Here is a 26,439-nt window from a genome sequence, read left to right on the forward strand (position 1 = left end):
TGAGGAAAAGCAAAGGCTCGGACTGAAGGGCGTGGCAAGGCCGCCCCACACAACAGAGAGTGATGCTACGTAACTGGTGGAGCCAAGAACCAAACCCCACCAGCTGCGGTGGAGGGAGATCCGCAAACTATGTTGTCACCAGCGCTGGGAGAAGAGAACAATGCGCTCAGCCTGTACGCGGAGGCTCGAGGTGCCACGCCCGGGGCCGGGCCTGACCCGGGGCCTGCTGGGAAATGTAGTTTCTGAATCTCCGCCTGTGCAGCCCGCTGCTCGGTAGCCGACGCCACGTGCAACTACAAGTCACATCACGCTCCGCGAGGCCTTGATCGTACGGCTTTTGCAGGGAAGGGAGTGGGGCGAACATGGCTGAACGCAGCCGGGGCGACCCAACGTGCAGTGGGGTGGGCAGCCGGCAGGACACGATCCCCAGCAGTGGTGGCTGCAACTTTCCAGAGTACGAGCTTCCCGAGCTAAACACACGCGCTTTCCACGTGGGCGCCTTCGGGGAGCTATGGCGTGGCCGGCTGCGCGGACAAGGGGACTTGTCGCTGAAGGAGCCGCCGGCGTCGGTGCTTCCCGGGTGCGGAGGGGTCGCCGACTCCAGCCGGGAGGATGCCGCGGTGGCCCGGGATGTGGGCTGCAGCCTGGAGGCGGCGGCCGAGCTGAGGGCTGTTTGCGGGTGAGTGTGGGGCTGAGGGACTCTTGCCAGCTTGGGGCCCACCGGGTGCAGCCTTGCTCCTGCGCTCTCCTGAGAGCCATCCTTGGGAGGGCCTGTCGTTTACTCCTGGAGGTAGAAGGGCCGCCCTTTCAAAGCTTTCAACCTGCTGGAGATTTCCTGGAACACCGGGAGAAGACCCGTGATCAAACTGCACAATTTCTACGAGTTGGCGTGAAGGGACGAGAGATTGCATAAACTGCATAAACGATCAGATCAGATTTTCTATTCGCTAATTTTCGAAGTGCTTGTTCATGTAGAAAGGCAATCAGTAACAGCGACGTGTACCTGCCATTGACAGACGCTTTGACAATAGAGGAACCTTAGTAACCGTGAGGCCGGGAGGAGATTTTAACCAGAAAAGTGTTAAAACCTGGATTAACTGTTGTCTCTTTGGGGGACCTACCGAGAATGCTATCACTGAAATTTTCTCCAAAAGTGAAATACAAAAAATAACTTAAAAAAAAATATTTTTCTTTCTCCATTTAACACAGTATTGGCCTCCTTCAGTTAGTCCACCGTATATTCTTTCCTTTATAGAATATCCGCATAGAAGTCATTGCCTTGAATTCTGGCCTCCTCTGAGCCCCTGCTGGATTTTATGACTTCTTAATTATTCGATGATGTATTTAGGATGCAACCCTGACTCCACGGACAAGATGCATGATTGCTTTTCCTTTATGTTTGTGTTTTAGCCTTGATAAACTGAAGTGCCTTGAGGAAGCTGAGGATCCAGAAGTCATTCCAGAGGACACTGACCTAGTGACGTTGGGGTATGGAGGATTTTGCTTTCACTATTTGCTATTAATTTAATTATTTTTTTCAACATTGTATTGCTCAAAAGTTGTATGGTATTGTCATCCCACCCCCTAAATTCAACCATTGTTAACATTTAGCCATGTCTGCTTCAGCTGTATGTTTTTGAGATACCTGCTGTGTGTCTTTTTCTATTGGTGAACCATTCAGAGAGTTGCAGAGAGTATAATACATATTTCTAAATACAGAAGCATATAGATCCTAAAAGTATCACTCTCCTATATAATCAGAGTGGTATTATCACACCTAAGAAAATTAACAGTAAATACATAACTTCTAATAACCATTTCATATTAAAATTTGTGTTTATTTTTTAATGTGTTTACAAAGGTACAGTTAATCTACTTCGATTTCACTTGCAAGCTAAATACTCTGATAGTGCTTCTCAAACTATGTAAATGACCAGTTTTTTGTTTTGTTTTGTCTATAATTTTTGACATATTCATACTTCTGTAAAATAGGATGAAAATGAAGTACTAGAAAAATGGAATTAAAAGACAACAATAAGTGTCTAAAAACTTCAAGTAGGCATTCAGGTCTGCCTTGGTTTGTGGTAACTGCCAAATCCATTTCCTTTCCCTACTGCTAATATTTACATTAGCAACACTTGGAGCACTATGAAAGGGTCCTGTCTTTTGTAGGTCCGCTGTTCTCCTGATTTATCCATCACGCTGTCACCTGAGCTTGCTCATTTGCTAAGAAATGGTCAATGGCTCTATCTCTTTTATCGACAAATTTCAGACTCCTTAGACATTTGAAACCTTCTATGGCAAATGGCCCAAATTTGCCTTTCTAGATTTATTTTCAACCACTTTCTCTTTCAAATGGCTCAGGATGTACATGGACCCTTCCTGTCTGAAACCTACCCCATCTCTGAGACCCTAAGATTCCATTACACATTACTACAACCCATCTCTTTCCCTTAGGGGAGAGATGCACTTGTAATGTCTAGAACTCTTCTAACATTTCTAAAGTCTTTGAAGGCTCATTAAGAATCCAAACTCTTTCAGCTATGTATTGCTCTTAAGCTTATTGTATTGCTTTGCTACAATTGGTGCTCTTTAACTACTGTTGATTGATTGGTTGAGTTTTTCTAAACTGCATATCTGATTGTCTCACTCTTGCTTAAAACCTTTCAGTGGCTCTTAGGCAAAAGTCCTGAGTTCTTAAGTAGCTGACAAGGGCCCCTATAGAATGGACCTTGCTGATCTTTGCAGCTCTGTTTCTGCGGTGCTCCAACCACGCTACACTGTTTTTCAGTTTCTGTAATGTGTTCTCTCATTCCAGGCCTTTGCCTAGAACACTTACTCTTCCTCATCCGTCTGGTCTTGCAGGCTTCTCATCCTTTGTCATAGCAGAAGGATTAAAGACTATTTAGATCCCCGTTTATGCTTATGTAGCCCCCCCCCCCATACTTCTCTGTTGAAATACTCATCACACTTATAATATACCTGTTTAATTTTCTATCTTCTTAGGTAGACTTAAAAGTTCCACAAGTTATACCTGTCACACACACTGCTATACCCCTAGTTCCTAGAACTCTGGCACATAATCAGAGTCAGTAGATATTTGTAGAATGAGTTGAATGAATGAAATTTTCATAAACCTGAGGAAGTGATTTTTAGAGATTGGCTGATGATAATTTTAAACAAAGCAGACTTTTTTATTATAGTTAATAACATACTAATTGGCTTATAATGATTATATTAAGTCATGTTAAATAATAATTTTTGGACTACTTTTCACTTGCTTCCCTAGCTGTTTTCTCTTATTAGATCAACTGGATCTCCTTGGTTGTCTTCTTATCCTTTCTATAGGAAATGTAGGTAGAATTATATGTATAATCTAATGTAAAAGGAGTTGGTACAGCATTCCTCAGTTGGGATTATTTTGATGTACTTTGAAACTATTATATTAAAAATATGACTCATATTAATTTTAACAATGCTGCAAATAAGTTAGACTTGTGCCGAAAGCTAAAATCTGTATCTCTTCACTCTTTTTCTCTAAACCTTCCTTCTCCCCACAAATAACCTTCCTTCTCCCCACAAATAAAAATAGGAATAAAACCTAAGTACATGACCCATTTAATATGGTATAACATAAATAAATTTCTAGAATATACTCTTTTCCTTGTCTAACAAAGGAGCTACTGAACTTATTTTATGCATGTTAGGGGGAAAAGACAGTTGGTAGAGATTTGATTCTCTCTTGATACATGCTGCGCTTCTTAATCCATAGCAACCTAAATAACTTATCTTCAGCACTTTTGAAATTTTTTGACTACTTAAGAGAAGATTTTAATTCCCAGGAGTAGGAAAGATAATTGTTACTACATGGGTGCTACTGAAATGCATCTGTCATCCCAAATGCTTTAGCAACATTACTTTTAATAAAACAGCACTTTCAGTTAGATTAGTCTGCCTATCCCTTTGATTTCTCTGGCCAAGAAAGCACCATTCACTGCACCATTTAAAGGATGGAAAGGGGAAATTTCAGAGTCCTATAAGAAAAAGAGAACCACAAAATTGGAGGACTGTTACCTACCACCAAAACAAACAATAAAAAAATAAACCCCTCTAATATACCAGGGTTTTGTTAGCATGACAGAATAGATAAAATAGCCAACTTTATAAAACAAAACTATAGGAGATGCAAGGAAACAGCTAGAAATGCACTAATAATAAGACACTTTAGGGGCGGCCGGGTAGCTCAGTTGGTTAGAGTGTGAGCTCTGAACAACAGGGTTGCCGGTTCGATTCCCACATGGGCCAATGAGCTGCGCCCTCCACAACTAGATTGAAGGACAATGACTTGGAGCTGATGGGCCCTGGAGAAACACACTGTTCCCCAATATTCCCCCATAATTAAAAAAAAAATTTTAAAAATTTAAAAAGACACTTTAATATACCAATCTCAGCACAAGACAGATCAAATGGTTTAAAAAAAAAGAGAGAGGTAAAAGTTCTAATGAACATAACCAACACGATAGGTCTTGAGGAGATAAATATATATATATGTGTGTATATATATATATATATATATATATATATATATATATATATATATGTATATGTAAGTTTACATTTATGTACGGAGCACATTCACAACAATTGATTATATATTGGGTCACAAGTAAAACATCAGTTGCTTCCATAAAGTACGAATACTACAAACAGCACTGATCACAATGTAATAAAATTAGAATTCACTAACAAAAACTAATGAGCCTATTCCATCTGGAAGTTTTAAAATTTATTAAATAAATGGACGAAAAGGGAATTACTCTGAAATTAGAGAATTTTTAAGAAATAATGACATTGAAAACACCACATATCAGAATATAAGGAATACATTTAAAGCAGTGGTTAGAGGAAAATTTATTGCTGTGACAATGTATTAAAGGAGAAAAAATAAAAATAAATGAATTAAATTTCTAGCTCAGAAATCTAAAAAAAACAAAGTAAACCAAAAGAAACTGTAAGGAAGGAAATAATAGTGATATAAGCAGGAATTAATGAGGAAAAGAACAGAAAAGGGATGGCTCTAATTAATCAAAATCTTGGTTTGTTTTTTGTTTTGTATTTTAAATAATTAACAAAATAGGTAAACTTTAGCTGACTTAAGAAACAAAAATGGAAGAAAGCACAAACATACAAAATGAGGAAGAAATAACCACTGGAACAAATTTTTTTAATTACAGGAGATTGCTCTGCAGGCCTTGGCAAACTATAGCCCACTGACTGGCCACCTGTTTTCTTCACATAAAGGTTTATTGGGACAGCTATGCCCAGTTCTTTTATATACTGTCTGTGGCTGCTTTTGTACTACAGTGACAAGTTGAGTAGTTGTGGAAGAAACCACCCACCATAGGGCTCACAACCTAAAGTATTCACTATGTGGCCCTTTAAGGAAAGGTGTGCTGATCCCTGCTCTACAGAAATAAATTATATGAAGTATCTAGAATAGGCATATTCATAGACACAAAAAGTAGAACAGAGGTTACCAGGGGTTGGTGGAAGGGAGAGTGGGGAGTTATTGTTTAATGGGTATAGAATTTCTTTTTGGGTCCTGCAATGCACACAACTTCCAGTGCTCAGCTTACGTGGTATTCATCAGTCATTAGCACCCATTACCCAGCAGCTTTCCCTACTACTCCACTCCTCTGGACAACTCCCTTCAGCAGCTTTTTCTGGTGCCCTTAAGGGTGGATTTCCAACAGGATTCACTGATGGGGCACCATAGCAACTTCTCTCCCATTTAATGAGTCACAGCTGTGCCCTCTCCGACAAGGTCTGGATCCCAGTCCCAGGGGGAGAAAAGGGAGTCTTCTTGGGCACTCTTTGTCAGAGCAAGGAGGAGGATACTCCTTTATCTACTATTTCTATATTCTGTAGAGTTCTCCTTACTTGCCAATCCCTCTTTACTCCAATCCTCTGTTAAAGTTAACAATTCTTTAGATTAAGCTTTCTCTGTTCAAATAACTGTTTAATTCTTTTCTTCTAATTGAACTCAGATTGATACAGAAAGGACTATAAAAAAAATACACGGGTATCTGCTTCTTTGAACAAAAGAAATGGAAAGGATAAACCAGAGATGTAGAATGTAGGATGAGGGCAGTAGGCCAGTAATAAATGTTGCAGACAAAACTCTGATGAATGCTAAAATTCCTGGGTGAAAGTTTAAGGAGAAACAAGATTTGCATCATTTCAAAGTATCTCCCCCACATATTAATACTTATCAGATACAAAGGAAAAGTATCTTTCCTACTGTAGGAACCTGGCAGACAGGAACTTAACCAAGATAAACATCACCAGTAATAAGACATATTATTAATATCATGGACTTCATCATAACACAATGAGAAGGACAAACTCATTCTTGTGGTATTCTTGCTAAAAATGTTGAGGCTGACTCCAGTTGTGAGGAAATAGCACTCAAACCCAAATTGAAGGACATTCTACAAAACAACTGATTAGAGCTCTTGGGACAGCTATCCCAAGATCATGAAAGACACGGAGAAACTACAGAACTATAAAAGACTGGAGGAAAAAGGAGAAATAAGAAATGCAATGTGGTGTCCTGCATAGGATCCTGGGACAGAAAAAAAAGGCATTCAGTTTAAAAATTTGTGAATATCAAAAAATGTCTATAGTTAAGAAGACTGTATTAATGTTAATTTCCTGGTCTTGATAATTTTACTATGATCATGTAAGATGTTAACAGAGGAGAAACCAGGTGAGAAATACAAGGAAACTCTGTATTATTTTTGCAGCTTTTCTTTAAGTCTGAAATTAATTCAAAATAAAAAATTAAATAGTAAAGATGTTTTTGAAGCCCCAGTAAAGAATGTTGAAGTTTAATTTTTCTTGTATCTATAACAGAGTTAGAAAGAGGCTTTTGGAACATCGGGAAGAAACCATAACGATAGATCGGGTCTGCAGGCAAGAAACATTTGCTTATGAGATGGTAAGAGACTCATCTTTTTTACCTTTGCCCATGAAACAATAAATGGTCACTGGGTGAGTTAGTGATGGCTGTAAGGTGACTTTCTATTGGATATGCTTAGTTGAAAGCAAACGAGAGAAACTTCATTGGGACTGGGAACGAGTAGGAGAAAAAGCCCCTCCGAATTCAAGTGATGGCATATTTTACTCTCAGATCTCTGCCTTTATGTTTGCTATTAGTTCGCTCTCGCTCTGTTAGGCTAATTCATGCCTTTTCACCACCCTATTCCTGGTATTTTTTTTGTTCTGCTCCTGATTTTGGTTTAACCTCATCTTTTTCTTGATCCATTATCTCTTCTGTAAAACCTTCAGAAAAATTTAAGATGATGAGTAATGAAGAGATAAGTGTTAGTACATGTGATGGGTTTATTAGTACATATTCTTGAGAACCTGCTATGTTCCAGACAGTGTTGGGCACTTAATAGTGCATATTGTTTCTCCCACTTTTACGTGTGTTTGGTAAAATTGATGTAACATTTACTCTTTTAACCACTTTTAAATATTCACTTAAGTGGCATATACAATCATAATGCCTTGTAACAATCACCACTATTTCCAGAACTTTTCATCATCCTAAACAGAAATTCCATACCCATTAAACGATAACTCCCCATTTTCCCTTCCCCCAGCCCCTCTGTTCTACTTTTTGTCTCTATGAATTTGCCTATTGTAGATATTTCATGTAAGTGAAACCATGCAATATTTGTCCTTCTGTGTCTGGCCTTTTTAGTTAATATCATGCTTTAAAGGTTCATCTGTGCTGTAGCATATATCAGAACTTCATTCCTTTTTATACCTGAATAATATTCCATTGTGTGGTTATACCAAATTTTGTTTATCTATTCATCTGTTGATGAATATTTGGGATTTTTCTACCTTTTGGATATTGTAAATAATGCTGTTGTATGCATTAATGTACAAGTATCTGTTTGAATCTGTTTTCATGCTTTTCAGTTTATACGTAGGAGTAGAATTGGTTGGTCATATGGTAATTCTATTTTAACTTTTGAGGAACCACCAAACTTTTCCACAGCGGCTGCATCATTTCACATTCCCACCAGCAATGCAGAAAGATTCCAGTTTCTCCACATCCTCTCAACACTTGTTGTTTTCTGGTTTTTGATAATAGTCATCTTAGTAGATGTGAAGTGGTATCTTGTTATGGTTTTGATTGTTATTTCCCTAATGCTTAGCGATGTTGGGCATCTTTTCATGTGCTTACTGGTTGTTTGTATATTTTCTTTGGTGAAATATCTATTCAAATTCTTTGCCAGTTTTTAAATTGGGGTAGTTGTCTCTTTGTTGTTGAGTTGTAAGAGTTCTGTGTATATTCTGGATACTAGACCTTTACCATATGTATAATTTAAAAATATTTTCTCCCATTCTAAGGGTTGTCTTTTGACTTTCTTAATAGTGTTCTTTCAGGTACAAATGTTTGAAAATAATCTGTTTTTTTTCTTTTATGATCTGTGCAATTGGTGTCATACTTAAGAAACCATTGCCATATACAAAGTCATGAAGATTTTCCCCTATATTTTCTTTTAAGAGTTTTATGGTTGTTGCTGTTAGTTAAAGCCTTTGATCCATTTTGAGTTAATTTTTATATATGGTGTAAGGTGAAAGTTCAGCTTAATTCTGTTGCATTTGGATATCCAGTTTTCCCCAAACTGAAGAGGGTCCTTTCCTTATTGAATGGTTTTGGCACCTTTGTTGAAAGTCAGTTGTACACAAGTTTTATTTCTGAGTTCTCTATTCCACTGGTCTACGTGTCTGTCCTTACCAGATACCACATTGTTTTGATTATTGTAGCTTTGTGGTCATTTTTGAAATTTGGAAATATTAGTCTTCCAATATTGTTCTTTTACAAGATTGTTTTCACTATTCATTGTCTTTTGAAATTCCATCCGAATTTTAGGATGGGTTTTTCTATTTCTGCAAAAAAAAAAAAAAAAAAAGCCATTGAGGTTTGGATAGGGATTGCATCAGATCTGTATATTGTTTCGGTAGTATTGTCATTTCAATAATGTTAAGTCTTCCAATTCATGAACAAGAGATGTCTTTCAATTTATTGAGGTTGTCTTTAATCTCATTCAGCAGTTTTGTAGTTGTTTTGTATATAAGTTTTTTATCTCCATTAAATTTATTATTAAGTATTTTATTTCATCAGACGCTATTTTAAATGGAATTGTTTCTTAATATCATTTTAGAAGATTGTTCATGGCTACTGTGTAGAAGTACAACTGAATTTTGTGTGTTGGTTTTATGTCCTGCAACTTTACTAAATTTGTTTATTAGCTCTAATGGTTTTTTTTGTGTTTGTGGATTCTTTAGGATTTTGTACATAGAAGATCATGCACAGAGCTAACTTTTTCTCTTCCTTTCTAATTTGGTTGCCCAATAGCTCTGTCTTCTTTCCTTCTTTTTTTTCTTCCTTTTTTTTTCCTTGCCTAATTGCTCTGGTTAGAATTTCTAGTACTGTGTTGAACAGAAGTGGCAAAAATGCACATCCTCATCAGTCTTTCATCATTGAGTATGATTTTCATATATGGCCTGTATCGTGTTGAGGATGTCCCCTTCTATTCCTAGTTTATTTCCTGTTCTTATCATCAAAAAGTGTTGAATTTTGTAAAATGCTTTTTTTTATCAGTTGAGATGATGATGTGGTTTTTTTCCCATCATTCTATTAGTGCAGTGTATTACATTGATTAATTTGCATGTTTTGAACTTATCTTTGCATCCTGAGGATAAGTTCCACTTGGTTGTGGTATATAATCTTTTTAATAAGCTGTTGAACTCAGTTTGCTAGTATTTTTTTGAGGAGTTTGACATTTATATTTATAAAGTATATAGGCCTGTAGTTTTCTTGTAGTATCTTTGTTTGGCTTTGGTATCAGAATATGCTGATCTCATAGAATTAGTGAGGAAGTATTCCTTCAACTCTTGAGATTTTTTGGAAGACTTTGAGAAGATTGGAGTTACTAACTTCCTTTGCTCTTTGGTAGAATTCGCCAGTGAAGCCATTGAGTCCAGGGCTTTACTTCTTAGGAGGTTTTTTGTTTTGGGGGGTTTTTTAAATAATTTGTTTTATTTTTCAATTACAGTTGACAAACAATATTATATTAGTTTCAGGTGTACAACGTAATGATTAGACATTTATGTAACTTACGAAGTAATCACCCCGGTAACTCTAGTACCCATCTGATACCACACAGTTATTACAATATTATTGACTATATTCCCTATGCTGTACTTTACATCCCCATGACTGTTTTTAGAACTGGCAGTTTACGCATCTTATCCCTGTCCCTTTTTCACCCATCCCCCAACCCCTCTCCTACCTGGCAACCATCAAAATGTCCTTTTATCTATGAGTTTGTTTCTGTTTTGTTTGTTCATTTATTTTGTGTTTTATATTCCACATATAAGTGAAATCATATGGTATTTGTCTTTCTTTGACTTATTTTACTTGGCTTAATATCCCGTAGGTCCAACTACATTGTCATAAATGGCAAGATTTCATTCTTTCTTATGGCCAAGAAATATTCCATTGTATATATGGTTTCTGGTGAGAAACTGGCTGTTAATCTTATTGAGGAACCTGATATCCTTTAGTCTCTGTCTGTTATTCTCTTTAGGTCATTGAATACATTTAAGACCATTGATTTAACATGATTTCAACACCTGGGCTTCCTCAACGGTTGTTTCCATCAAATTTCTTTTGTGTCTTGTGAATGAGCCATATTTTCCTGTTTGTGTGTTTTATGTTTTAGTTGCGAACTGGACATTCTGAGTTTGAGTTTTACTTATTGGGAGTTTGTGACTTTTCCAAACTATCTTTCAAGTGTGTGTATTCCTTGTTGTGTGTGGTCACTGATGTTTCTGTTTCATTATCTCTGGTCAGCCAGTGATCTGACCAAGATTTCCTTAAATGTCTGCCATCACAAATGAGTAAAATGGGTCCTGTCTACTGGGGCTGCTGCTGGGGGAAACTACTGCTATCAAGTGGGCCAAAACCAAGGCAAGTGTCTGCACCAGGCCCTTAGGACATTGCCAGACCAACTAAAACACACAACCCCCAATTTTTGGAGAGCAAGGTTTCCACTGTATATCCTGGCGTCAGCCATCTTTTCCGGGAACACAGGCTGCTTTCTCCACATCTGCGTGCAGGGCTAAGGAATGGGGGAATGGTAGTTGGTTTACACCCTCTGCTTACGTATGAAAAATCAGCACCTTGTCCCTCCATCAAGCACTCCCCTGGTTGCTATAAGTTCCAGAGTTCCAAAATAGTTGATTCCAATCTCTCTTCCCATCTTATTGGTTGCTTCGGTAGAGGGACTCAAGTTATTGCTTATGGGTGTTGTTCCACACTGCCCCTTATCTGATTCACAGTGTCTGATTTTAAGGTCTCTGATTAATTTGCTTTCCTCCTTCAGGAGTCACACGCCATAGGGAAAAAGCCTGAAAATCCAGCAGACATGATTGAAGAAGGGGAGCTTATCCTATCTGTGAATATCTTGTACCCTGTTATATTTCATAAGGTCAGTAGTAAAATCTTTTGGGTTTTACAGATAATATGAGTGACTTTTGTCAAAAGGTTTAATTATTTAAAGAGTCACATTTCCTAGGGTTTAAAGTAAATGCAAGCATATACTATTTTATCTGGTATCCTGTCTATATTCTTGGATTCTTTGTTTTTTGTTTTGTTTTTTTAATTTAAATTTATTGGGGTGACAGTTGTTAGTAAAATTACTAATAGATTTCAGGCGTACAATTCTGTATTACATCATCTATAAATCCCATTGTGTGTTCACCACCCAGAGTCAGTTCTCCTTCCATCACCATATATTTGATCTTTTTTTGTTTGTTTTTAAACTTTTATTTAAGTGTGTTTTTCCAGGACCCGTCAGCCCCAAGTCAAATAGTTGTTTCAATCGAGTTGTGAGGGCGCAGCTCACAGTGGCCCATGTGGGGATTGAACTGGCAACTTTGTTAAGAGCACCACACTCTAACCTGGGGTTCTTTGTTTTAATGAGGAATATTGCAAATAAGGTCAAATTACAAATACCGTATTTTGCCGTGTATAGTGCATACCTTTTTGCCCAAATTTGTGAGGGCAAAGTAAGGATGCGCATTGTACATGGGTAGTACTAATTCCGTATTTATATAAATGTTTTTAATTCTTTTATTTATGCTTATGAGTTAAAAGTATAACTCTAGAAATCAATAACAATATCCATATGCAAAATAATACCCTGGTATACAATAATTTATTTTGCTGAACTTAAGACAAACTTGTAACGACGAAGAGTTCTTGGCCTTTTATGATGCGTAAATATTGGAAATTTGTTACTGGTACATAAAATTTCTTGTAGTTTGTATTTGTACTTGTGTTTGTAATTATTTGTTACATAAAATTTCTCATACCATAATATGTTAAAAAGTAAATGCTAACTGAAATTCCTTTATAATACAAAAAACAAGTACCTAAATGTAAACAAATAGAAATTTGAATTAAAAAATTAAAACCAAAGATTTTTTTTCCCTTGAAAGTTCAGGGCCAAAAACGTGGATGTGCATTATACACGGAAGCACATTTTATATGGCAAAATATGGTACTTTCTTGATTAATAGGATTACAGTTTCAGTGTTGGAATGCATACCCTGGTCTCTGTACTGGAAGCAACTGAAAGTATAAAGAAAGCCACAATGATTCTAATTATATGAATTCTTGAAGGTTTTTTTACCCAGAATAGGTGGCTGGTGAAGGAGTGGGGTGACCTTTGTTCACCAGTTCACCAGTTTAGAATACTTGGAAAGTTATGGAACTAACAACTAAAGACAGCTCTTCTTTAATAAAAATGCAGAAAGGGGGTATCTAGGAATTCCTTAGGAGTCTAATAAAAAGAACTATCCCAACCCACAGGGTACGTATTCTCGATTCCCTAAACAGATATGTCATAAACTTTTGATAAGGTTTAATTGAAATATTACTATACATAAATTGCACTTGTGAATAAATAGGCTTTTATAAAGCATCTGGGTTGTAGTCAGTACTAATTACATTGTTTGATGAAGATTTCAAATTACCAATCAAGCAAAGCAAAGTCAGTAATAACTGAACCTCTGGGTTTATAACATTAAGGTGGTGAATAGATTGCTTGACTTCAGTGAGACAACTTCCAGGAAATTTTAAAAGACAGTGGTACTAGATGAAGTTATAGTCCAAAGGCTCTTCATGCTAATGTCAATTTAGAAGCATCTTGATTATAAACTTGAACTTAAAATTAAAAGTTCTATTGCCAAGTGTCTTGGTCCATTCCAGCTACTGTAACAAAATACCACAGGCTGGGTGGCTTATAAACAACAGAAACTTGTTTCTCACAGTTCTGGAGGCTGGAAGGCCAGGATCAGGTGCCCGTGTGGTCAGGTGGGGGCCCGTCTGGGTTGCAAACATGGCAGAAGGGGCTAGGGAGCTCTGTGGGAGGTCTGTCACAAGGGCACTAATCCCATTCATGAGAGTGCAACTCCCATGGCCTAAGCACCTCCTAAAGGCCCCACTCCTAACACTGTCATTTTGGGGGTTAGGATTCCAACATGTGAATTTTGGGTGGACACAAACATTCATTCAGGCCATAGCACCGAGTATCTCAATCGTATCCATGGTTTTTAATTTATGGAGGTGACTGAGTGACAACGCTAGAGGCCAGTGCCATTGAGAGAAGATTTTTGTTACTTACATTTCCTGAGAGAAGTGGGGTACATGCTATGCCGGGCCACAGGGGGATGCACCACTGTCAGTCAGGAGGCAGAAAGGAGGGGAGGACCCCCCTGGAGGGGAGGCATAGGCCACAGCCTTTGTTAGGGTTTCCACAGGAAAGGCACAGCAGGGCAGGGTAAACAGTGTAGGGTTGGCTAGTTTGAATAATTCTGGTGGGCTCTGGGGCATGGGGGTTGTCCCTAGTTGTCTGGTACCTGGCTCTTGATTTAGGATAGTGGAAATGTTGGCTTGGTGTGTGTGAGTTAGATAAAGGAGGCGGTTTCAGAGTATAGGCTCTGGATCACGGGGGAGATAGAAACAACGTTGGCCATTGGCTTGGACCTGTAATTTATGGATGCCAATTGGACAAATACAGGATTTAAGAAAACAACACCAAGTTATGGGAATCACTTAAAACAACCAGTAACTTAATTTAGATCTGGTCACGACAGGATTTATAGTTTAATGGCTTGTCTCTGAGTGGACACTTACTTACTGTTTGCCTTTTAGCACAAAGAACACAAACCATACCAGACGATGCTAGTACTGGGCAGTCAAAAGCTCACGGAACTAAGGGATTCGATTTGCTGTGTCAGTGACCTCCAGATCGGTGGGGAATTCAGCAGCACCCCCGACCAAGCCCCTGAGCACGTCAGCAGAGTAAGGTGATTTAGTTTTTACCCCATAAGGCCAGAATAAATACTACTACTAATAATAATGATAATAATAATAAGCTAAGGAAGTAATGATTAGCAAGATTATAAATATTGCAGTAAGTGCTTTCTTTTTCTAAGCCATTTTCTCAAGCCTGTCTCTTCCCTGTTCTTTATCATCAACACCTTTTCAAAGATTAGGCCAGGGGTGTCCAAACTTTTTTCAACGTTTTTCACCAAGGGCCATATATGATAAAAGACACAAACAGCCGGGCCACTCACTCGAGGTGAAGTACATATTGCCTCACCTGGTTTATCTAAGTAAACTAAATATATTTTTGGAATTTGCTGCGGGCCAATTAAAAATGGATTGCGGACCACAGTTGGCCGGTGGGCCGCAGTTTGGACACCCCTGGATTAGGCTATACTCAGTTTTGATTTCCTCATCTCACATTTATTGCTCAACCATTCTTTGCACACTCTTCCTTCTAAGGTCTTAGTGACCACCTAATTGTTGAACCAGTTGATCTCTTTTTCATGTTCATACAACTTGAGCTTACGATAGCATTTGGGTTGACTATTCACTCTCTCCTCTTTCAAACTCTGGGTGAGTTAGTTTGTCGTAACTGCCCCTAGCAAAGGGTTGGAGTTTAGTCAGAAGTCTCACTGCTGGTCAGAGGACATGGTCAGCCCAGTGAGCAGTACCCGTCGGGACAGCATCTGGTGTTGGCTGTCGCTGCTGTTTCCCAGGGCGGTACTCTCAAAAGGACAGAAACCCCGGCATACCCACTGCATAAGGCGAGAAAGGAGCAAAATGGTAGACTGGCCACCCCCAAAGTTTTCAGAAGGGATTGCTTGCCCAGTAAAGTAGTAGGGCCTTGATCCTGAATTTAATCCTAGGGCAAGCTTGAACTATTGTTATCTGCCTCAACTCAGCAGAGGAACTCAGATTTACTGGCCCTCGTAAGAGAGGCACTATCTCTTGTAGACCAGTAAAAAGATACTTGGATCGACTAGAATAGAGTTTGGACAAGAACCATCACAATCTATTTTTGCTGCTTCCTGTGCCACCAACCACATGTTATAATTTAGGTTTCATCTTAGTTCTTATTTTAAATTCTTTTCCTAATCCTTCCCCCAGTTTTCATGGTTTTAAGTGTACTCCAGCCTTTGTTAATCTCTCTGTAACTACATTCTCTCTCCTGGTTTCCAAACCATTATTTTGAGTGCCTACTGAACATTGCCACTTAGCCTCAGTAAGAAGTCAACTTCTGTGATTAATCTCATGTAACCGTAAGAGTCCACTGTTACTATTTCCATTTTATAAACAAAGTTAACATAATACTTGTCACATAGGGGGTTCCCATTAAGTATTAAACAAATTAATGAGCTGAGCATATTCTATGAAGTTGTTAAACAGATTAGTATGATTTTATGACATACAAATTTTGAATTAATACTTGAGCAATTTCATAATTGTTAATAACGGGCTTTGAATACCATCTGTTTTCTTGCAGGACTTGTACAAATCAGCCTTCTTTTATTTTGAAGGAACATTTTACAATGATAAAAGATACCCTGAGTGCAGAGATTTGAGCAGGTATAGTTTCCAAAAATCTTTTAAGTCTTTCCTATTTCTAGTTCTCAAAATGGTATTATCTCCACAAATCCTATTATTGGTCAGTTAAAGCTCTTTGCCTAGCAATTGTTTATCTGGGGGTTAAAAATTATCTCTCTTTTTAAAAATATTTTCAAAATTTATTTCATCTCGTGAGTCTAGGTACAATAAGTTAATCAAAATTTTTAGTCCAAGAAGAAAATTTTCCTACCAAAAACATATGTAGACCTTTTCAAGATCTTTGCCAGCTGTCTAGAATTTTTTTTAAAATGTATTACCTACTATTTTAGAAGTTATAGTAAATCTTGTATTGAGCCTTAGATACATGTAAAAAAACCCCTAAATCTCAAACACTTTATTAAGTATGTTGTTCATATTAGGTGATAGCAGGAAATTCTATCAATATTTTTTGCTTGTCCAGTATATACTATTGTTTGCCTTATGTAATATGTACGGTTGCTATATATATACATATATATATATATATATATATATATATATATATATATATATATATATATATATATAACATGAAAAATCTGTACCTGATATCATGTTAATGAAACCATACTTTTATTATCAGTGTCCTAGCAACTAGAGTATATATGTATATTTTTTGTTTATATAAAGTCTTTTATGATAGCCATTTGTATCTATATTCTAATATAGTTTTCAAATTGGTTGGGCTTAGCACTCCTTTATACTGTAAATAATTGAAGACTCCAAAGAGTTTTTGTTTATGTGGGTTTTAGCTGTCAGTATTTGTCGTATTAGCAATTGAAACTAAGAAATATTTCAAATATTAACTAATTTAAATAATCCCATTACATGTTAACATTAATAACATTTTTGTAAAAAAATAACTGTTTTCCAAAAGAAAAGAAAATAGAAGAGTGGCATTGTTATACATTTCCCACTCAATCTAAAGTGATAATACATCATGTAGCCTCCTAAAAATTGACCGTTTATGAGAAAATAAGAGTTGAAAGGGCAAATCACATTTTATGATTAAAGATAAATTTGACCTCATGAATCCCTGTGGGGTCTCAAGAACCATACTTGGAGAACTGCTGCTCCGATGGATGAAGAAAAATTTAGAATTTCTAATTCCAACAGGTATGGGCCACTATGATTTTCATCAGGATGGCAACTGTCCAGTTAAGTGGGTGAGCCGGGTTTTGTGAAATACTGCCATCACAAACTGTTTTCCTTCATTTTTAAGTTTTTGTGGAGCAATGATATATTCTTTCCTTTTTCCCCCCTCAGAACAATTATTGAGTGGTCAGAGTCCCATGATAGAGGCTACGGAAAGTTTCACACTGCTAAAATGGAAGACTTCACTTTCAATGACTTGTATATTAAACTGGGTTTTCCCTACTTATACTGTCACCAGGGAGACTGTGAACATGTTGTTGTCATTACTGATATAAGGTGAGTGGCAGCCGTCGTAACATTTGATTTGTTGTTTTCCTTTTTTTATTTCATAGTATAAGAGCATAGGTAAGTTTTGTTTTTTTTAATAGAAATAAAAGTAATTTCCCTGTTTCCCCGAAAATAAGACCTACCCAGACAATCAGTTCTAATGCGTCTTTTGGAGCAAAAATTAGTATAAGGCCCAGTCTTACAGTAAAATAAGTATAGTAAAATAAGACCGGGTCTTAATATTAATTTTTGCTCCAAAAGACACATTAGAGCTGACTATCCGGCTAGGTCTTATTTTCGGGGAAACATGGTATCACTGCAGCTTGGCTTGGAAAGAGCAGAAATAAGTGTTTGCTTTCCGTGCAGTGACCAACTTTGCATCCTCTATTGTTCATGTTTTGGAAAATCTATAACAAGTACGTACTTTACTGTTTATTAGAGGGTTAAAAATCTGTAAATACTTTTAAAAATAAGTATCTCCATTTGTATTTTATAATAATTCAGGTAGTAGTCATCCACTTTGTGTATCATATAGGCCCTTTGCAAATTTGCAGCTGTATTTCTAGGTTTCTTATCTTTTATCGAAATTTGAAGGAGACAGAGGAACTGGGGGAAGGAGAAGAGTAATTCTAGTATTTGACAAATGTGAAGTCTTTTAGTGTCTTTTAGTGTTACACAGTAACAGAAACCTATTATGTAGTTTAGGTGCTCGTAACGTTAAATCATAATTTAAACATTAAATATCTGTGTAACAGTTACAGTAGTTCTTTACAGTAGTCTCTTATAGGGAGGCTGAGGAGCTAAATTTAAAAAAAGAAACAGTTGAGAATGTAAAACAGTTGCCCCTATGGAAGAATTTCTGAAGAGCTGGGATAGCTCATAAACCTCAGAGATTTATGAGTTTCAAAATTATATCCGTTTATTTCTTTGGTTATATGTTCTTTAAATTTTACATATAAGCTATTCTGCTTGCTCTTCCTCTCAAATGATGGGGAATGTGCCTCAGAATCAGCATAAGATGGAAGATAATACACTTTCCTCTGGTGATCTTACTGTCTTTACATTTCTTACATTGTGGTTATATTGCTGCAGTGTCATTCCTTAACCTCAAGGCAACTTGAAATATACTTTATTAAGACTTCAAGTCATTTTTGTTTCACAGGTGGATTTTATCATTCAGTGCCATTCCAGTTTAATAGTTGGTAAACTGTAAAAGTTTACTAATCATTTTCTAATGTGAAGTTGATATATTGCTACCCTTACTAAATATACATATATATATATATACATACACACACACACACACACATATATATATATATATATGTATGTATGTATATATGTATATATATGTATATATGTATACGTATGTATATATATTTTAGAATTTAGAATTATCAGGGACAAGGGACCTTAAGAGTACTCTACGAAGTCCCTTCAGTTTCCAGGTGAAGAATCTGCGGTCCAGCATGGTTAAGGGATTTACCCAGACTCCCTCAGCTGATTGGTGGCATAGCGGAGATTGGCTTCCACTTACGATTTCTTAAGTCTGATACCTAAAACTAAAAGTCCTACCAATTCACATTATACCAGGAACCTGATTTGGATTTTAAATAAAGGGGACAGTAAACAAGAGCCATGTATTAACACAGAACTGGTTAATCTAGATAGGATAGCCAGATAAAATACTTAGTTGCTCAAACTATGTTCCATAAAAGGTATTACGTGTTAAGCAAGGATTCTTTGATGGAATACATTCAAGAAATGTTGCATACAGTATCTCCTTCATACAGTGCACATTACCATGAACAGACTTGGGAAGTTTCATAGGAAAAGAAAACATTGTTAGATCCAAATGCTCTTCTGGAGTGTTCTGTGGAACACAATTTGGTCAAACCTGGTGTCAGATTATGCCTAAATCTTTTGTAAGCAAAAAACTGAAAAATATATCTACTATGTTGTTAATGGTGAGGTACAGATGTATTTCATTCTTTACCTGTAACAAAAATTTGCACTTTAATTATCTTCATTTCCTCATGTACAAAGGCTTGTGCATCGTGATGACTGCTTGGATAGGACACTTTATCCCCTTCTTATCAAGAAGCATTGGCTATGGACCAGAAAATGTTTTGTTTGTAAAATGTACACAGCCAGGTAAGTGATATGTGTATTTTTTTGAGAAGTACTGGTTTTTTCAAGTCAAGCACTTTTGATTTTTGGTATTTTAGTTCTTTTCTATTTTTGAATCTGAGGACTTCTACATTGGGGTATACATAGTATAAGATAAAGTTTTATCTAGTAGGGAAGTGAGACAGATCAGTTTAGTAGGTTACAACTGCATTTTTAAAGAATAAGGAAATGAAGCATCATGTATAGTGGGAAGTCCAAGGGTAGGTCAGACTAATTTGATTGACACAATGCTTGATGTCATCAGGGACCCACGTTCTTTCTGCTTCTTGTCTGCAGTTTACATAATCAGCTTCATTTCCAGCTTCTCCTCAGTGAAAAAAATAATACAGCATCTCGTATATGAGGTCAAAATATGATTTTATATATTTTTCCTTTATGTGATTATGCATGTTTAGATTGTTTCACTGTGGATCAGTTAAAAAACTATTCTTATCAGTTTGTTTTGGGTTCCCCACCACAATATGCTTTTCTAAATGAATAGGAAAACATAAATCGAGTTATCAGATCAAAATGGAAATCAGGGAATGTTACAACATACCGTGAGATGCAGAATTCAGATAAACTGAACAACAGCGTTTTCATCTGTATCTAGTAACATCTCTGGTCAGAAAACCAAATCTCAGTTGATTAATGTTGCCCATGTTTCCCATTTGTATATACTCTGTAACATTTTTATCCTGAACTCTAAGTAAAATAGCTGGAGTTTTCAAATTAATCAGTACACATTAAAATTAGAAAGACAACCAAAAATTTATCAGGTCTGGAAGAGCATATAATTTATTACGGTTTTTCAAGATGGCCTATTAGAAGAAAATGATTATGTTCATATTGAGTTACTTGGAGGGTGGGTATATCATGGCAAGTGTGTGATGCTTTCAAGTATGGATTTGTATTCTTTTCTCCTTAGTCTTTTAGAGAAATGGCATTGTGCAATGTTTCTGTTAGCTGCTCTTTTGCACTGTATTGACAGTGATGTGTATCTATGTATACAGAATCATATGAAGGATTATAACGTATGAATAAGATTGAATGAGAAGGCAGTAGTGAAAATGTTGTTTACAACTTACAACATGTTAAAGCGTAAGAAAATAATTAATGGTAATGATGTTTTTTATTTTTAACAACAGATGGGTGACGAACAATGACAGTTTTGCACCAGAGGACCCATGTTTCTTTTGTGACGTTTGCTTCCGAATGCTCCACTATGATTCAGAAGGCAACAAACTGGGGGAATTTCTCGCTTATCCTTATGTTGATCCTGGAACCTTTAATTAATAACCAACAACAGAAGTGTACCCTTGTGAAATAAAAGGTTCTCTTGGATGGTTCCTTTATTTCCAAGAAATGCCAGAGGAACAGGATCAACCTGAAATAATCATGTAAAGTTACCCCCATCTGCCCCCAAAGAAATTTCAAATCACAGATTTTCTTATAATTTGTATTTACATGCTTAGAAATATATTGGTATTTATTTTGAAGGATAGTTATTTAGTGCTTTTTGCCCATTTTTAAATGTCGTTTATCTTACTGAGTTGTAGGAGTGCTTGTATGTATTCTGAATACAAATCCTGTCAGGCACATGTATTCTGGTTTTCTACCAGTCTGTGACTTGCCTAATCATTGTGTCCAGAATGCTTTGTGCTAATCATTAGCACAATTCAGTAAATGATACATCAAGTGGTGGAAGTATTTTGGAAATTCTTTGAAGAATGTGAGAGCTACACCGTGTACCATGAGGCTTCCAAGGTAAAGATCTTTCAAATATCTGTAATAAAAATGAGGGAGAATAAAAGATTATTTAACACAATATTAAAAGTTATTGTGTAATTTAATCTCACAGTGAGCACTTTTGTAATGCTGTTTTGGTAAAAACGAGGTATACTGAACATTTTAATGAGACTCACTGCGTGAATAATGAGTAAGACCTTGATTATATAGTTATAGCTTCACAGAAGTTAACAAACTGAAGCTTCATTTGACAACTTTTTGTGAATCAAATGCTGAGCTTAAAATGTCAGTTTTTATTTAAATAGATTTTTGTGTAATATGACCACTGGGACATGGGAAATCAAGATTTTACAGATTGCTAGCTCTGGCTCACTTATTCTTGGGGCAATGATACCCAGTATTCTGTATGCAAAAAAAAAAAAACACGTTTTTCTGGCCCAACTCTTCATTCTTTTGGCCCCCTTACTATGATAATCCTATTTCTCTTCTCTCGTTCTGGGCCAAAGCACAACTATGAAAATCCGTAGGTCTAGATCATCAGAGAAAATTGTAGCTTATCTACACAGGGTGCCAAAAAAATTATATACATTTTAAGGAAAAAAAAACCAAAAAACCTGTATTAAAATTGTTATATAGCAGTAACAAAAGATAAATACAAGTCATGTGTATACCTTTTTTTGGCACACACACACACCCCCCCCCCCCCGCCCGCCCCAGGTATATTGAAATGATTTCTGGAAACTTTTTGGTGGAAAATTTAATTAAGACTTTTAGAAATGCTGTAAGATGGTTCATTTTAAAATGTCATTTAAATTTCACTTTCTTCCAGGTTATATTTAAATTCAACTGAATTCCACATGCCCTGGATGGTTAAGAACATTTACCATATAAATCAAGCCTATAATGGACTTAAATGCAGGACTCAGTTAAGTCAACTGGCATGTGTGTGGGTGACAAGCAAGTGTTTAGTACGTCTGGTGGTGGCCTCACTGATGGAGGCAATACATCGGAGGAGCAATGTAAAGAACTAAGAGATCCCTCCATGGCTGCTTTATTTATTCCTAAATTTTTACTTTCGTGTTTCCAATGATGCTAAATAGAACTGATTTAAAGTTCTGCTGGAAAACCATAGATTTATTCCAATTCTTCACAGTTCCACAGGTAAAAATAAATTTTTGCTGTATTTTTAAACTGCATTCCTTACAGATCTTACATTAGTACAGAAAGGTCTTTTTACTTTTATTCATTTTCATCATTTCATATTCTCAAAACAGAAAATTCTAGAATTATCATAACAGAAGCAGTAATCCATGTGTGGTGCCAATCAGTTCATTTTAGTGGATAAAGAATACTGCAACAGAAATTCTTGTTTTATCATTTATTGAGAATATTATCCTGATGAATAATATTAACTTTTTCACCAGCTATTTTACAAAGGCTCGGATATCTATTATTTCCTGGTGTAACCTAGAGTGGAAACGCGAACCAGGTTACTCCCAGAATTTGCCAATGTGTTGTGTCGGTTATACAGGTCTCCCACTGAAAGAAACTCCTTTCAAATAGGCATAAAAGATGGATTTTTACAGCTGCAAAATTCAATGGTAAACATCACATGACTTAAATTATGTATTCTACCTAATGAAAAGCAGGTATCAAAATGATGTCGTGAACTTACCCATCACCATCCTGTGTATTTAAAACAAATTAGATTTTGATATAACAGTGGATGGAAATGCATAAAATCACTACCTAGAAAAGCAATACCTATTTCCTTGAACATCTTTTCTCGAGTTCAGTACCCTTTAAGGACAACTGACCTCTCCCCCAATCACATCACGATGTCTTTATCATCTCCAAGGCTGGAGAATTACATAGCACAAATAATGAACACATTTCTGCCTATATGGCAGCTTCATTTCTTAAGGTGTAATTATGGGTTTGCTATTTCCAATAGATGATCCTTTCTCTGGCCAATGGGACTAAGTTGTTAGTGAAGCCCACACAGAGCCCTGTAAAAGCCTTGCTCTTGTATAGGCCACCTCATCTTAACCTGACACATTCAACCAGGTAAGTGTGTGTGGGTACACTACAATCAATGTATCATCCTACTATTTGAAACCACAGGCTATAATAGCAATTACAGGCTTTTAAAGTACTCCAGTCAAGCTGTTTACACATTATAAAGTCTAATTTAGGTTTCCTGATTCAGATGGTACTTCTGAACTGTCTCCAAAGCAGCTGAGAAAACCTTCAACAATTGATTCTGCTTCATCATGCATAACTCACTCTTTTTAAATGTTATCCATATGTGTTGTTTATACATCCCCAAAAAATGTGGGGCTTGGGGTTTTTTTATGGGGGGGTGGGGTAACGCCAGCTATTTCATTTAAATTATTTCTTCTTAGTGACTTGTTCAGCTGTGGCGTTTTGACCAAATAACACAATTTAAATTGAGCCAGTGCTCCTAGAAATTCTTGATAATTGACTTTTTTAAGAGTTGTGAGACTGGTAGTTATCTGTAAATCACTGACAAAGAGAAAAATTTATTGAAATGAGGGTTAAGATAGAGAAGGCAACTGTTTTAATACCACATAAATCAACTGGTTAGAGCAAGGTCAGCCCATACAAGCAGACAGATAATCAGAATGCTGCTATATGTATCTCCAGAAGTTGAATATTCTGTGGTTCTTGGTAAAACTATACAAATCTGTTGGGTCATGGGGAAAAAGGGAAGGTCAACAACAAAAAAATAACACATCCTACATTTTTTGTCATTTTGAGCTTACTAGTTTCCCAGTCTCCCCAAACAATACAATCTCTATGACAAAGTTAACTAAGAAATTACTCCTTTGGAAGCGAATCCAGAATTCCAACACACTTGTAAAATAGCAAAGAAGTAATTTACTAGTAGTTTGATAGAAAAATTCTTTAATCAAAACAAGTTTACATGTTGACACTTATGGCTTAACTAGAATAAATCTGTCCAAATTTTAATTGTACTAAGACTTCCCTCAGAACAATGGGTCCTAGGTTCACTGTTAAGACCTCTCAAAAGCAAAGCTCGCATTATTGAAATAATTCAAACTTTTCATCTAGATGAAAATAATTATCTGAGGTCACAACATACATGTCACATGCAAACACTGACATATTAAAAGCCTTTTTCCCATATTTAGTTTCAAAACACAAAGTGACTTTTAGCTACTAAAAACCAACTGACCTAATCAAAAATCTTAGAAATGCTGTTGTTACCCTTAAATTTTGTGTTAACCTTGGTTCACCTTTATTTAGCCCATAAACATGAATATACAGACCATCAAAAAATATTCCTTTACTTTTTCTACTGCCTCAGAGCACTGTTTCCACTTTCTGCAATCTTGTCACATGTATCATACAGAAATAAAAACTTCCTTCTGATATAGCCATGTTTTCAAATAGGTTAGTTTCCTTATATTGTATTTATTTTATTTACTGCATAAGCATCAGATTGTTTTCCAATTAAAAAAATACCCCTTAGTGACTTCCTTAATGAGTGTGACTTATTAAAAAATTCAGAAATGTCTCAAAAATAAACTTTTATCATTTAGTTTTCAGTTTCAGCTACTAGTGCCTGTAATGGATCTTAGATGGCTGAACCCTAAAGACAGATCATTCCTATATTACACCCATTCTGTTCTCTGCAAGAAAGCCATGTGACCACTGAATTCCCAACCACAAAATTAAATTACCTTCAAAAGTTAACATGAGTTTTGTACCTTGTAGAATTGTCAGTTGGATATCTAATTGTCATACAAAAAGGCGTACAGACCACACATTGTACAAAGCAGCAGGATAATGTAGCACAATGTAGACAGTGAGGTTAACTTGAGATAGAAGCAGGGAGTGGTATAGAAGTAACATTTTATCTACCATAAAAATGCATAACTTCTACAAAACCCACAAACAGTGAAAAGACGGTCGGTAAATCCAAGATTTGTAAAAACGATGCACAAAACCCACAGTTTTTGGGAAAATAGGAAAGGTTTATACAAGTAGTTTTAAAAATGTAACTTTTCCTACTATCAATTACACATTAACACACACATACTAACTGAAAATATGCTACAACCAATGTCTGGAAAAGCAGTTCAACATTTCCTAAATGGGTTTTCCCTCACTTTCACTGATAATGTAGCTGTTAATACTGCACAAGTACAATTAAGCAATGTTTAATTACTTTCAAACAAAGATAAAGGGATTTTCTCCCTCAAAACAAGTTTTAAACACCAAACCTATGTTTATAAAAATTTAAAACTTTCGGCAGTCTAAATATTTCAAATGAAAACCATTACAAACTTCTCAAATGTTCTTTATATTCCAGGTATGTCAACCTAGTTATCTAGCGTAGAATCCTTCAGAGATATTTCAGTCTCTCTCTCTTCACTGGATGGCCTAAAGAAAGTGGGGGGAAAAAGGTGTGACAACTAGGATTAGGGGACATTTTTCCTCAGGAGAAAAAAAGACATTAAATCTGTGCATTATGTTTTTTAAATCACCAAGATTTTAAAAAATTTTTCAACTTATTTTTGGTCGAAAATTTTATTTTACTATGTTGTGCCTTCTTCCCAAAGTAATATGCATATCGAGCAAAATAACTCAGGGAAGAAGCATCCTGGCCCAGGCTCTTTCCATCATATCCTGCTTTAAAATGAATTCTCTACAAACCTTAATGAAAAGGGGGTATGATAATATACAGAGACAGTAAGATTTCTCTGAATTCCAGAATTAGAAGGGATGCTTGATTCCAAGTCCTAATATACAATGTAACAAACCAAGACCTGGATAACTACAGTTCCATATCTAGTTAGTGGGAACTATAACACAAAATCGCCTGTTATTCTAGATCTAATTTTTTATTCTGTCACAATTCAAGTAAGTATGAACATAAATCATTATTAAGGGTGTATCAGTAAAAGAAGTCCAATAGTTTTGTTTTTTTCCTAAGCTGGATTCCTGCTAGCTCTATTCCCTTGATTGGTTAGACATAGTAGAGT

At 36.3% G+C, this 26,439-nt stretch overlaps 2 protein-coding genes across 6 annotated transcripts in view; one reads left to right on the forward strand and one right to left on the reverse strand.

Annotated features, from left to right (window-relative positions):
- Positions 1-320: 320 nt before the first annotated feature.
- On the forward strand, positions 321-22,769 carry SNAPC3 (small nuclear RNA activating complex polypeptide 3). Of its 3 annotated transcripts, XR_016019347.1 has the most exons (10): positions 324-679; positions 1,411-1,488; positions 6,916-7,000; positions 11,472-11,576; positions 14,306-14,455; positions 15,966-16,048; positions 17,333-17,497; positions 19,535-19,642; positions 20,806-21,424; positions 22,236-22,769. XR_016019347.1 is itself a non-coding variant. In XM_088793195.1 (9 exons), exons 1-9 carry the CDS (start codon positions 363-365, stop codon positions 20,951-20,953), a joined length of 1,239 nt encoding a protein of 412 aa, XP_088649321.1. In that variant the 5' UTR covers positions 324-362; the 3' UTR covers positions 20,954-21,485. The 3 variants fall into 3 exon arrangements, 2 of the variants coding, with proteins under 2 accessions (XP_074186463.1, XP_088649321.1); XM_088793195.1 differs by lacking the exon at positions 22,236-22,769 and having other exon boundaries at positions 20,806-21,485; XM_074330362.2 differs by lacking the exons at positions 14,306-14,455; positions 22,236-22,769 and having other exon boundaries at positions 321-679; positions 20,806-21,485.
- PSIP1 (PC4 and SRSF1 interacting protein 1) overlaps positions 21,305-26,439 on the reverse strand; it is a 37,838-nt gene continuing 32,703 nt past the window's right edge. The window contains exon 17 of one of the 3 annotated variants that reach the window (XM_074330357.2): positions 21,305-21,443. In XM_074330357.2, the coding sequence (XP_074186458.1) occupies positions 21,320-21,443 (124 nt within the window). In that variant the 3' untranslated portion in view covers positions 21,305-21,319. Of the gene's footprint in view, positions 21,444-22,769; positions 25,838-26,439 lie in introns of those variants that run through there. The other 2 variants (XM_019739139.3, XM_074330359.2) reach the window with 2 other exon arrangements.

Source organism: Rhinolophus sinicus, chromosome 16, assembly GCF_057876585.1.
Source record: "Rhinolophus sinicus isolate RSI-liver-muscle chromosome 16, RSI-T2T, whole genome shotgun sequence".
Lineage (NCBI taxonomy): Eukaryota > Metazoa > Chordata > Mammalia > Chiroptera > Rhinolophidae > Rhinolophus > Rhinolophus sinicus.

What these genes read in the sequence shown, in the direction of transcription:
- SNAPC3 (XM_088793195.1), top strand. Translation starts at nt 363, where the DNA reads ATGGCTGAACGCAGCCGGGGCGACCCAACGTGCAGTGGGGTGGGCAGC. An exon ending in GAGTGCAGAGATTTGAGCAG is followed by an intron (nt 16,049 to 17,332) that starts GTATAGTTTCCA and finishes TTCCCCCCTCAG; the next exon opens with AACAATTATTGAGTGGTCAG. An exon ending in TGTAAAATGTACACAGCCAG is followed by an intron (nt 19,643 to 20,805) that starts GTAAGTGATATG and finishes TTTTAACAACAG; the next exon opens with ATGGGTGACGAACAATGACA.